The sequence below is a fragment of the Ceratosolen solmsi genome, unplaced genomic scaffold, assembly GCF_000503995.2.
Source record: "Ceratosolen solmsi marchali unplaced genomic scaffold, CerSol_1.0 scaffold6, whole genome shotgun sequence".
NCBI lineage: Eukaryota > Metazoa > Arthropoda > Insecta > Hymenoptera > Agaonidae > Ceratosolen > Ceratosolen solmsi.
Window position 1 is genome coordinate 6,392,859 of NW_011948414.1, and position 13,820 is coordinate 6,406,678.

The 13,820-nt window shown below is 27.2% G+C and overlaps 1 protein-coding gene across 1 annotated transcript in view; it reads left to right on the forward strand.

Annotated features, from left to right (window-relative positions):
- Positions 1-13,820, forward strand: part of LOC105367899 (prohormone-4) — a 69,592-nt gene that overhangs the window by 31,695 nt on the left and 24,077 nt on the right. Inside the window, exon 2 of the mRNA XM_011506746.1 lies at positions 11,133-11,267. Coding sequence (XP_011505048.1) covers positions 11,133-11,267 — 135 coding nt within the window. The remainder of the gene's footprint in view (positions 1-11,132; positions 11,268-13,820) is intronic.

The following is a 13,820-nucleotide window of genomic DNA, read 5'->3' on the forward strand; positions in this document are numbered from 1 at the left end:
ATATTAAGATTTAATAAAATCTAATCACGCGTCGATAAATTATAGATAATCAATCGAGTTTAAAAGCTAAATTGTTTCACGAAATTGTTATAGTTTTTTTCGTCCAATTTTAATCAAAATCATTATAATTTTGCAGTTAAGGCATTCGCGATACAATAAATTTGATGGCATTAAATCGATCATAAACAAGTGCTTAAGAACTTTTGCTATTTTGTTAAATTTTCAGCAATATACGCTTCTTTATTGATGAAATTTACACATAATACCTCATTCGGCATTAAAATTTGCGTATTAAAATTTAAAAGTTTTGTTGCAAGTAAAGCTGATGTATAACGAGTTTGTTTAAATTACAATATATTCATTTTCAAATTGTTCTATAAAACTGCAACAGTAATATACGTATTCATTTACAATCATACCCATCTATATAAATAAAAAATTGTAAATTTTTAATAAGATATTACGTGTACTTCCAAAAAAATACTTAAAAAATGATTATTATAAAAACTAAATATATATATATATATATATATATATATATATATATATATATATGTATATATATATATATGTATATGCATATATATTTGCGTCAAACATTAACAGCCAAAGAATTTGTTAACAATTATACTTTGGCATCTCATATGATAAAACACATCTACCATAATTATTGCATCATCTATATGATATTATACGGGCAAATGTATATTCATTAAATCGGATTTTACCTATCAATTAATTATTGAACGATAATGTGATAATAACTCATTTTTACGTTTAAAATAATACCGTGCAAATACGTATGACCTGATCCTTAAATCAGGTTACTTAATATTGTCATCCTCAACCTTTATTAATGCTCGAATTTAATGCCTTTTAGCTTCCACAATATCCGTAAAGCGAATGCAATAATAAACAATGGAATATAGATGCGATCGCGTAAAACTAATAAATTCGCGCACTATCGTAACTTTAAATGGCTGGCATATTTACATTCTTCATTCGGGTCAATAAACTTTTATTCAACTGTTCATAAAGGCTTGAAGTTTAAAAATTTGTAAGCAACATAATTTATCTAATATTAGCTTTGAGGTAGGCCGTTCCACATATTGTACATAGAGTATACGTGCGCACAGAGTATACATCACGTCATGATAATGTAATACTTGACATGAGTATCGCGTGAATTCGCGCGTGTACATGAGTCTTGAAAAATGATATCTCATGAAATTGTTAGGTAAAATTTTAAAGCAGGGACGGCACGTTTCGGTACTTCCCTTACATAAATACATTTCATAATACTAATAGAAAATATTAAAATAAAAATCAATTGTAAAGAACGAATTTTTTTTTAAAATTTTTTTTACTATTCCAATTGTCTAATTTAATATATTTTAATTGGTTTTACTTAAAACATAAATTCTCCGTCACTTTATTTAACCATTTCATTAAAAAGTTAACAAATATTACAATACTACTTGGAAATAACAAGCAAACAATTTTTAATTTAAGAATATCATCATGATATTATTATACATTGTGCATTACATCGTGCTATTATACATATTTGTATTTGCTGAAATTGAATTTACAATTAAAAACATATATACATTTGTAAACAATCAAAGATAAAATTTTAAATATCGAATTAATATCTTTTAGTTAAACATGTTATATATGAAATTTAAATAAGATATATACACATACATTTTTTTTTATTAATCTTATTATAAACAACTTTCTGCGTGTACTTAGTACATCCGTAAACATATAAATTCGATTATATCAAATAGACCAATTTGTAATAAAATAGCAGCAAATTGAAATAAAAATTTTTTATTTGGAATTTTAAATTGAAATTAAATTAGTAAAATATAAAATCGTAGCTAAAAACGTTGTAATGTAAATTAAATATGTGTGTATATATATATATATATATATATATATATATATATACGACTAAAAAAATTTTCCTATATAATGCAATCTATTAAAATTTTTTCAAATTTATATATATAGACTGAAATGTATATATTTATATATTAATTATTTTAATATGATTTTGTAATTATTTTAAAATCATTTATGATACGATGTGTAGGCTTATTTATTACGTTTATCCAAAGTGCGCTGATAAAGCTAGCCAACGTCAACTGTTCTTAATACCCTTGGAAATATTTTTCTTATTAGTATATTTTACTTGCTGTACTTTATAATGCACCACATAACTCGATCCATATACAATTTATTTTCTTGCTTAGTTTTGTATGTATAAAGTATCGCTTGGTTTGCAGAAAATCAGCATTTGCAATGATCGAAGACGAAAAAGAAGCAATAAAGGAAAACTCGAGTGAAGCTCACAGCCGCTGAAGTTCATTATTAGCTGTCTTGACCGAATTTGAAATTCTCAAAATAGAAATAACAGTTCGTTGTTCTATTTCCATTAGAAGATAAAGTCAGCCTGGCAAATCGGCTCGTAATGATTGAAATTGATATTCCACTTTAACCGATGCCCCGTCGACTCAATTATCCGATGGTTGTTTTTTAATTCAACGAATAATATTTTATAATTCTGCAAAATTTGATTTTTTGAAATAGAAGAATTACTTAATCATTGAAATAAAACGCCGACAAAATAAGGCATTCATCATATGAATGAACGAACGTGTATTATCCACGTTATCACTACAAACACCAACAAATTATAAAAGCAATAATTTTATTAAAAAAAAAAAAAAATTTTATAAAATACGTAATATAAATAAATAATCATTATATTTTGCTACAAATTTTGCAGTTATGATTTTAATACTGTAATAGTGCACAAGACCCGTTACAGTGTGAATGACGGATTGATTCATTGCAGGTCCTGAAGACTCGTTATCTTTATAACCCCAAGAAATACATTTTGGTCGCTCAACTCACGTGGTTTTTCCTGGTGTAGACCCATCCCCACACCTACACATAGCATCATGCAGTAATGAGGTTTAAGTTGGTCAATAAGTCTCGGGAAGCGAAAGTCGTAAATAGGGTCAAGCAAGAAAATACTTGGAATTGAACTGTAATCGCAGTTATAATCGATGCGACATATAATTAAAGCACTAATAAACCAAACTTAGAACATCCTCATAAGAACAGAAATAATTAAGGTAACGTTACAATATATACGCTTATATCTAAACTATGAAAAAGGCTTTTGGAATTGTAATGTCTCCTGTTGGCAGCAACTGAATTCCATGAGTATAGATCCAACGCTGAGCTGCACTTTCATCCCCTATTTGCAGTGAATTCTCGCTTATCAGATCAGATAATCCTTACAAATGCCGATACGTAAGTATCTCAGTGCTGATGAGTGCCTTTGAACTCGTGAACACCAACTTATTTATCCTTCCCTTGATCTTCAGTAATTGTCGTGATGTCGGATCTCTTCTTCTTGATTAATACATGGAAAAATCTCTCCACGGTAAGGATCAAAGCTTTTTGTTATCTTGTTAAAGATATCTTTAAATTTTTATTCTCGTCTACTTGAAGGCATTCGTCGACCTTCACTATCTTTAGAATCTCCAAACTCCAAGATCTGTGCCGTTGACAAATAAACGCGATACTGTTCGAGTTCGAAAATCATTGCGAACATTCACTTGCTGAAATGAATATTAACTCGTCGCTCATATAAATACTTATATGGTAATAACTACAATTTTGTATTATCATAATTACGATTTCAAAATCCTTTACCATATTTTCATGACAATTCCATGAAACCTTATCGGTCAAAATAAAGTTAACATAATAATTGGATTACCGTTGATTAATAAAAGCATAGGTATTCTTTTAATCGATAACATTTCGCGTGATAAACATATATATCATTTTCGACAATATTTCTCTATCATTTACTAACACTTTGACACATTAATTTCAACAATTAATCTATTAATTGTTCAAAAAATTGTCCAAGTGCTAAAAGTAATAATCAAATTCACCATTTATTATAGCTTATTCATTACTATGAAGTTACTATAACATAATTTGTGACCTAACTTCACTTTTGCAACTTGAAAAATTATTATCTCATTGTTCTTATTATGAAGATTATTTTTATATTTCTCCTCGTGTATGTGCATATGTATAAATTCTATTATTATTATTATTGTTATTATCATTTGTCTTTCATTTTTTAGTGATTAGACTTAACAAACGATAGATTTTCGTATAGTAGAACAACGACTAAGCGTTTTATAATTTTGTGGATATGCTATTCGTATTTAAACTAATCAACATTTTGTTTCTTCCCACGCCTGTAATATTAATTAGAATTTCATTAGACTCGTTATTAATAATGCATTATTAGTTGGAGCTGTTTATTTATCATACCAAAGATATAACAGGGATTAGTAATTACACTTTCTTCACTTTTTGGAGCTTTGAAAAAAAAAAAACACGAAACATTTTTAGAGTAACTTGTTTTTATATAAATCAGAGATTATTCTAGAAAATAAATATAAATATTAAATATAGAGTATAAACTAGAAATATTATTAGATTAGAACTCGAAATATTAATTGTTGTGTCTTCTAAACATAGCACCAATATACATTAACAAGAGATACAAAGTAAAAGGTAAAAGTTATATTATGTCTGCTATATTATTATTACATTATAATAGTTACTATTCCATATATATATATATATATATATATATATATGCAATTGATGTTTTGATCGTTAAAATAGCAATGTAAACATAGATCGAAAGAGGCATGCGAAACTATTTTATTACTAATATTGAACGATCTCACAGGGCCGAATGAGAAGGATGTTTAAACAGGATTAATTTTCTATTCCACATTCAGCAGAATTTGTATTGAATTTGAATTGTTTTGCTCGCGACAATTTAATTTCTACTATTCTTGTATAAGAATTTGGTTGAATAATTTACTGCACGCTTTTCTCGAAAATTTCAGTAGTGCAATATGGCAGCTAATGGATCATTATTTTGTCGGTACAATTTAGTAAAATCAGGAGAATCGGATGATCCCATTGACTAAATAAAGATGTTAATTAAAGTCAATTTTTATAGATGTATTTAAGAATTTACATGTAGAAATGAACATTTTATGACTTTATCAATAATCTGATATGATTATATTTTTAATTTGTAGCAGGTAAAATTGCAGCAAATGCATTAGAATAAAAAACTCAACTGTTTGGAATAGTTTCAAAAGATTTCAAGTTATTAAAATGCTTGTATTTATTCAAAGAATTCTTTTATAAATTTATTGCTTGATTTTAAATTACTCTATCGTTATTGAGACTATTCGACTGTTTTATGATTAATTACTCAAATAATTAATTATTAATTATTAATCTAAATTAATTTATTAGCTCCTTTTTTCCCAACTAAAAATAAATACCATTTAAATATTCAAGACTATATATTATCATAAAAATGTTATTAATAAATTGATAAATACATATAAATCATTTTTAAAATGTTACGTTTTGTAATACTACAAAGTAATACAAAAACATCTTACGTGTATTTCTACGCAATCAATTTCTATAAAACACTATAGTGTAGATTACCCATGGGCTCTTACAATAGCAGCATATGTTCCTGTTATAAAAATTACATCTTCCTGATAGAAATATAAAAAAGTATATATATATATATATATATATATATATATACGTATATATTTTCTTCTATTTCTATCTATCTGTTCGTGACTTGGAGTAGAATAGGCTCCGAATTAAATGAAAGAAAGTTTGAGCCATAACTATCGACTTTCATTCATGAACGTAACACATATTTCCAAAAATGATTATTTGAATGTTACAACAAACTTAATAAACGAGATTGATAAATTTAGAAAATTTCGTTTAACAAAAAAATTGTATACTCTAATAATACAAACTCGTGTTAATTAAGATAAATGATTATGTATGAAAAATTATTACGCATTATACAAAAAAAAAAAAAAAAAAAAAAATAAATAAAAAAAATAACGTTGACGAGCATTAACAGTTAACGTCATTAAGGAAAACTAAATATCAAATATATTACAAATATATTTACCAACCGAGGAAAATCCATATAAGATCTACAAAATATACTAAATTAATAAGTAATAAAAATGTGAAAAATCTTTGATATCATACATATATGATAAATTCTAAGTAGAAATAAAACTGAAAAAACTAATTATAAAAAGTTATGAGTTCATTTTACTAAAAATTATGATGAATAAATCAGCACGGCAATGCTGTAATTTAAATAATAATTGCAAGCATATGATGTTATATTAATCTTCGCTTATACGATCTTAATTAAATACAAACATAATATTATATTAATATATTCCTACATTTATTTATCTAAATAAAATTTATTTTAAAAACAACAACAACAACAACAACAACAATTTATGTATTTTTTTAATGTTCTGCTTAAGCAGAAATTGTGAATAAAAAATAAGATGTGAACTATCATAATATATATATATACATATATTATTTATATATATTTCCTTAATAATAGCGAACATACTTAAATTTCATTAATTTTACATATGAAAACTCTTTTACCTTGGCAATAAATTCATATAACCTAAATCTCTTCCTTTTTTTATTAAGAATTTTACTTTTACCTAATTTTCCGCATAATTTGAATACTTTTCCATCTGCGATAGAAATATAAGGTGGATAAATTTAATATTATTATATTATATTTTCAAGAATAAAAAATATTTTTTTAATTAAAAAGAGCCGATGTGTAAATTATAGTATACTACCTGGAACAAAATTATTATTTAAAGCCCTACAATTTAATATAATAACTTAGTAGGATTGCTGATCTATAATGTAACAAGATATATTATTTAATGCGTATGGAAGGGAAATGGAATTTAGCACTACTTCCTGATACGGAAATAACGCGAGTAAAAATGCGATGGACGTTTATAAACATACACGGACGATGTGTGTGGGTGTGTGTATTGATAATATAAATAGAACAATTATTCATAAACACATGGTAAAACATCCGTGTATCCACAAATCTCAAGCTTAACAGAACCAACAGAAATATTGATTGATTTAAGCCAATATCGAGTAAGAATTTAATGTATAAAATCTGTAGCTTGAAGAAAATAATTACAATGAATAATTAAGTGTGGTTGTCGAAAGGTTGAATGGACAATAAAATAACGAAAATGGACAGCAGCCGTTATTGATAAGAACATACAGACTCTACTGACTCCTTAAATTGAAGAAAATATAAAGTTTTGTAAGGTGACCTCGAAGAAGGATGAAAAAAATAAAATTTTTGAAAGAAGCACGAAACAATAACCGGTGACTTTGTTGGCAGTTTTCTAAAAGAATTCTTACTCGGGGACAGGTGACAGTAGCATAAACGTATTGATTTTTGTTTTCCATGTTGAGGAAAACGCGAGTAGAGCTGGACTTTATGGATTATAGAACGGCTAAATCGACGCTCGGCCACTTATTCGAACTTACATAACCTCTGTCCCTTTCTTTGACTCTCTTTAAGTCTTTAAGAGGATAAAGAATTGCGTAAAAAATAATAATTGGTTTGATAAAGGAATCGCTAGATTATTTGCCATATTCTTCAAGCAATTCTCAAAGAGGTCGAGTAAACTTTCAAATAGCGCCCTTAATATTATCACTTTCTTTATAACCAAATATAGATATTTTTATTCATCGATTGCCGTATGCTGTTATTTTTATACATATTGGTCAACAATGTCAAATGTAACGCTGCCTTATACTCTTTTCAATTTGCTTTTGAAGAATGCTTTCTTATTAGTTATGTTTAATCGTATAATAATGTTAGCCAAATATGTTCAATATTAGAAAGAAGAAAGACTGGCTCTCATTCCCCGGAGAAGCATAAATATAACCTGAGTAACTCTAAGTGTCATGAATAAAATGTTCCCCAGCCTTCGCGTATCTGATTTTTCTAGTGCACGCGGCTTCTCCTCCCTCCCATACAGCCGCGAGCACTGAAAGTACGAACACAGGCACGCGTATATATGTATAAAAAAAAAAAAAAAAAAAAAAAAAAAAAAAACCCGAGATAGAGTATACCTGTACCCTTAAAACCAGGGTGCAATGGTAGCACGAGTGAAGCCGATGTTATCGAGCCTATAAGTGCATTTCAGAAATATATAATAATAAATTTCATAATAGTAATAATTATTATTATTATTTAGAGTGACTGTTTTGTATGATAATTTCACGTTTATATTAAATGTTCGTGCATTAAGAATTCAAATGAAATATTGTATTTTTACTCTTATGTATGGGTATGTATTTTTATTCTTCGTTACTTCTAATTTCTTGAGGTTATTATAAAAAAAAAAAAAAAAAAAAAAAAAAAAAAAAAAACCCGAGATAGAGTATACCTAACCGTAAAGGGAGCGGATAATTTTGAATCGTTGAAAATTTTTCATTCTCGCTAGCTTACTCTGCGATATTACATTTTAACTAAATAATTAATTCCGCTTATAATTTACTGTACTATTTATTTAAGCATTTTTCCCCAAGGCAGTTTATAATGCGTTGTAATTGTTGTAGACACAACCTCTAGTTTAATATGTAAGAGGATAGCGATACTTTGCATTATTAGCCACTTTAGCGCTTATACCAGCCAATGGGAAGATAAGAAAATAATATTTTCCTTTATCCCGTTTATAAAGAACATATGGCCGGCACTTTAAGCAACGCGAGCTCCAACATTCAAATACCAGAGCTTCGTTTAATTTTCTCGTTTCGCTTTATTAATTCGCTTATTTATTATTTACCATTTACGAATGAAATATTTAGGTTACAAAGAGAAAGTAATGCAGGCCAGTGGCGCCATATCATTCATTATGTATACATGTAAGCAAACCACTTATCTTAACGACAATAATGAACGTTTACATGAAAAGAGTAAGATAATAATGTACTTGGACTTAAATAATGGTTATTTAAGGCTATATTTTACGAATAAATAAGGTGGTCGGGTATTGGATATTGAAAGGGGATTTAAAAATTAAACTAGTTATTTTCTGTGAAAGTGGAATGACCAGAGGCAGCTGGGAGATTGATAGTCGGGAGAGCCGAATAGAATAGGAGCGGAAACAATGAAAAAGATATTAGGGCGAGTCACAGTACAAGCACACACGATATTCGTGCATATAACGAAATTAACGATGTGTAATGTTTAAGCATGCATAAATGCGCGCGCGCCCACGAATTTCCGACAGTTGAGAAACGCTTAAAGGCAGCGGCGAACGAGCCTCCGGTTGAAATTAATCGAGCCTTGACTTTTTTCTCTCCCATCGCATGCACAAGGGTTCGCTCGCTCGTAAGCTTCTTATCTAAAAATGCAATGTATATAAAGTTCCTCGTCGTTAAAGATTATCGGGCTAAATTTTATACAAACAAATAATATATCGCTCACTCGTAGTATCTTAATCGTCTCCGATATGCATTACAGCCTTACCTCTTACCTTACCTCTTTGACTCATCGACTTTGCATCTTTGTAGTTGGGAAGTCACGTAAGACAATAATGTAATAGGTGTCGCAGCAGATGACAATACTGGACAACGAGGCTATGGATTTTGTAATAATAGGCGCTACCGAAGCTTACAGTCTATATGACCTGACATGCCTACACACTCGCATTAACCATTAGACGCGCGCGCACGTGAAAATAAGCATTACGCAATATTTAATGACTCGAACGTAACACTACGTATTTAATTTCTTACCAAATACTCGTTCGAATGCGTATCGATGCTAAGGATCCGCCCGATGGCGACCATTACCACGCGATCTATAATTCCGTCACGAATTGCAGATTGATAAGCACCAGTGATTAATAATCGAATGACAATGGATTTAATATATCGAATCCGCTTTAATCGATCGATCATAAGGGCAGTATCTACGTAAATGTACGAATTAATTATGTATTTCAGAATTAACAAGAAGAAAGTTACTTCACCATCTCATTAATAATATCTTCCAGTAAAAATGTAAAAAAACTTTTAATTGCATTGGTAAATTCACACGTTATTATAATTGATACATAGCAGCTCATTAATATTTATATATTTCATTTATGATTCTTTTGAAGAGTAGACGTAAAAAAATAAATGCATAATAAATATTTAAAAGAAAATTATATTAATTACTAGTACAATGCGACTCTTTCTTCCTTTAAAAGTTTGAGCTTTTTAATTAATATTAAATTTGCGCAAAAGGGGCATGTATAATTCTGAAATAAAAGAAGTTTCAGGAAATAAATGTTTAAAATAATAATAATAATAATAATAATAATAATAATAATAATAATAATAATAATAATAATAATAATAATAATAATATTTGATTTTCACGAAATTTTAACCAAATGTATATAAGATTTTTAATAAAAATTATCAAAAATTATGTCAAACAAATTTAAATAAAAAAGTAAAAGCAGTCGATGTCTTTAGTTTTTGTATCGAAATAGTACGGATACTGCAACATATTGTTCCTCTAATGAAGATATAATAGATTGTAAAAATATATTTATACACAAATTTCAAAGTAAATTTGCAATAACGTAGTAGTATAATAAGAACATTTCTTAGTTTTTGGTATATGTTTCTCTCTCTCTCTCTCTCTCTCTCTCTCTCTCTCTCAATTTTCATAAATTGTAAAATTAAAGGAAATTCATATAATATAATAATATAATACTTAATGCTCTGGTGAATTTAGTATAAAATTTTTACCCTATTTTATTCAGAATATATAATATTAAATTTATAATAAATGTATCGAAATTATATATTAAAGGTATTTATCGAAAATTTGACGGTATTTGATCATCGTTATTAGCCCAAGTAAAGACTGTTGTACGTAAGCTTGGAAAACCGATTAATTCGACGCTTCGTCCTTATATTCGTCCACATTTACACATGACTATTTGCATCTCTATTTGCATTAAAAATTCCACTCGTGATCCAACCATTAGAAATAAATAACGCATTATCCACTGTGCTTATTATCAATAATTAATAATTAATAATTAATATTATAATCAAGATTTTGTTGATTTCTCATCTACTTTTTCTAGATGGCGAATCATGTCACCCTTACAAGCCCTTTAAATGCCCGGAAGACGATACGTGCATCTCAATACAATACCTTTGCGACGGAGCACCAGACTGTCGAGAAGGCTACGATGAAGATCCAAGACTTTGCACGGCCGGTGAGACAATATCGATAATTTTTATGCGCACAGCGACTTTTTCAATGCTCGATATACTCGATATAAATATATTCAGATCCTTATATATTTATGTTGTCGTAACTTCTGATATGAGCTAGCGTATCATTATATTAAGAAATTTCCCTTAATTATTCTCTTAATTAACAAATTTTTCTTTTTAACTTTTTCAACATTTGACAGTCTAAATTTACAATTATAACTTAAATAAAAATATGTTATAAAATCTTTAATTTATCTTAATTTTTAATCCAACTTTTTATATTGAATATTTAATAATTTGCTCGATAAATTCAACATCGTTTCAAAATATTTTCGTATTGGGTAAGCAATGCAATCAAACTTTCATAAATGATTGGCGTCTATGATACGTTAATTTATTTAAAAAATGGCCACTCAATATTATCTTCTATTGATACAATACAAGTACGCTTGCATACGGAGATAATTTTCTTTATTATATTACATTGGAATAATCTTGCAAAATAATCCAATTGTAAAGTATTTGTCGTTAATAAGGAAATCTAAACAGCATTATTCTATCCCAATTGTTATTGACGAAATATAATTGAAAATAGATTGTTAAAGTCACTTTGGCACGATCAATTCGAAAGATTCAATGTTAAATCTCAATGAAATATCATCTCAAAATTAATTTCTTTATAAAAGACAATATTGAATCGTATAATATATGTAACATTGAAATATAAATCTCAACGCTAAAACAATAAATTGTCCCTGTGTTATAAACGAAAATATTTCTAAAGTCGAAACTATAGTTTACCTGGCGTTTCTTTCCTTTAAAAGGAGCTTTTGGCAAAAGCTTTATGACACAATCCTATTGAGATTTGGCACATTAAAATTTAATACTTGTGCTTGCAATATACTTACTTTTAATATTATTCAACTGCTTATTTATATAAGTAAATCCATAAATTTTAATAATATATCTAAATAACAAAAATTTATTTTTACACATATCAAACCTTTGTTAATATTTATTAAAAGGCACATACAATATATTTATAGCTGAATTTTATCACCAATAATACTATATTTATTATTATCATTAATATATTAATCGATGCTTTAAAAATGACGAAATTTAATTATTTCCTGTTAATTACAACAAATATTGAAATATTTACTCCGTTGAATTTCTTACAGCAACAATAATTTAAAAGTTCACTCTATTCATACATTACTAGATTGTAGTTGACACTTTGTTTCCATATATTATCAGCAGTAGTTAATATTTATACAATTTCCGTATAAATGCAATTATACTCATAGAAGCGATTTTAATATGCGGATGAAATAAATCCATATATACATATGTATATATATATATATATATATATGTATATATATATATATATTACATAGTTTCTCATCATTTGTGTAAATTCTTGAAATTTTATTTAAACAATAAAACAATATGTTAAAAATATATGTAGGATGTAAATGGTACAAACACTTCCGAATTTGAGTGTACATGAATTTAATGAAAGTTATTGAATATTATAAATAATACGTTGGATTATAAGGCATTTTGTAATGTTTATATTGATTGAAAATCGAAAAACAAATTATTATTATATCAATGTTTATTTAATGTAAAGAGAGAAAAAAAAAACAGTTATTATCGTATGCAAAATATTGTATTAAAGTAAAAAATTTAAACGAAGCAAATATTTTAAACCATTATACTAACTTATGATACATTAAATTTTCACTCCAATCATTCAAAATATTTATACTTTTTTTAACTCAATTCATAAAATGTTTATGAATGTAAGATAAATTGAAATTTTTTAAATTACAATTTTATTCAAATGAAAATATTTCCAATTTAGTATAATTTAATAAAGTATCGAATATAATAGATTTTATAAAACATAAAAATTATATTAAAATTATTTTCATTATTCAAATGGTGTTTAGATATTAAAATATCTTTAAATAATATTATTTCTAACAAGCTTAGCTAGTGTAAATAAACTTCAAACTTTAATTAAAATTCAAATAGCTCGAAACTTATTGAACTGATTACTTATAAATTCGACTAATATAAACCAAGAATCCAGTATTTGTTTATAACATTATATTTTAATATATTTTTACTTAGAGTTCTTAATATTTTTCCGCTGTTTTTGTTTAACCTGCTGTTTGAAAATGCAATCTGTCTAATTAATATATTAATTACTCCAAGATACATATCCTTCACAGCATATGCAGAAAATATCTTGTTTCTATATTGAATTGTGTTTCTGCAATATTATTTATCAGCTGCTCATCTTAAATAAAGATTAACAAATTGTTAGGCAAATAAAAGACTTTACCCTCAGAGACCTCCATGAATCGGGAATTCGTGAATAAGATATAATCGAGTACACGACTCTTGCAGAATTAAACAGTGCAGTGAATATTAATTAAGATTCCAATCTTTCTCATACTGGTTTTATGTAGTCTGTTGTCTGGTTGAAACGACGCAACTTAAGGTAGACAAAAGGTAGTGCGGAAAGAGCGATAAGA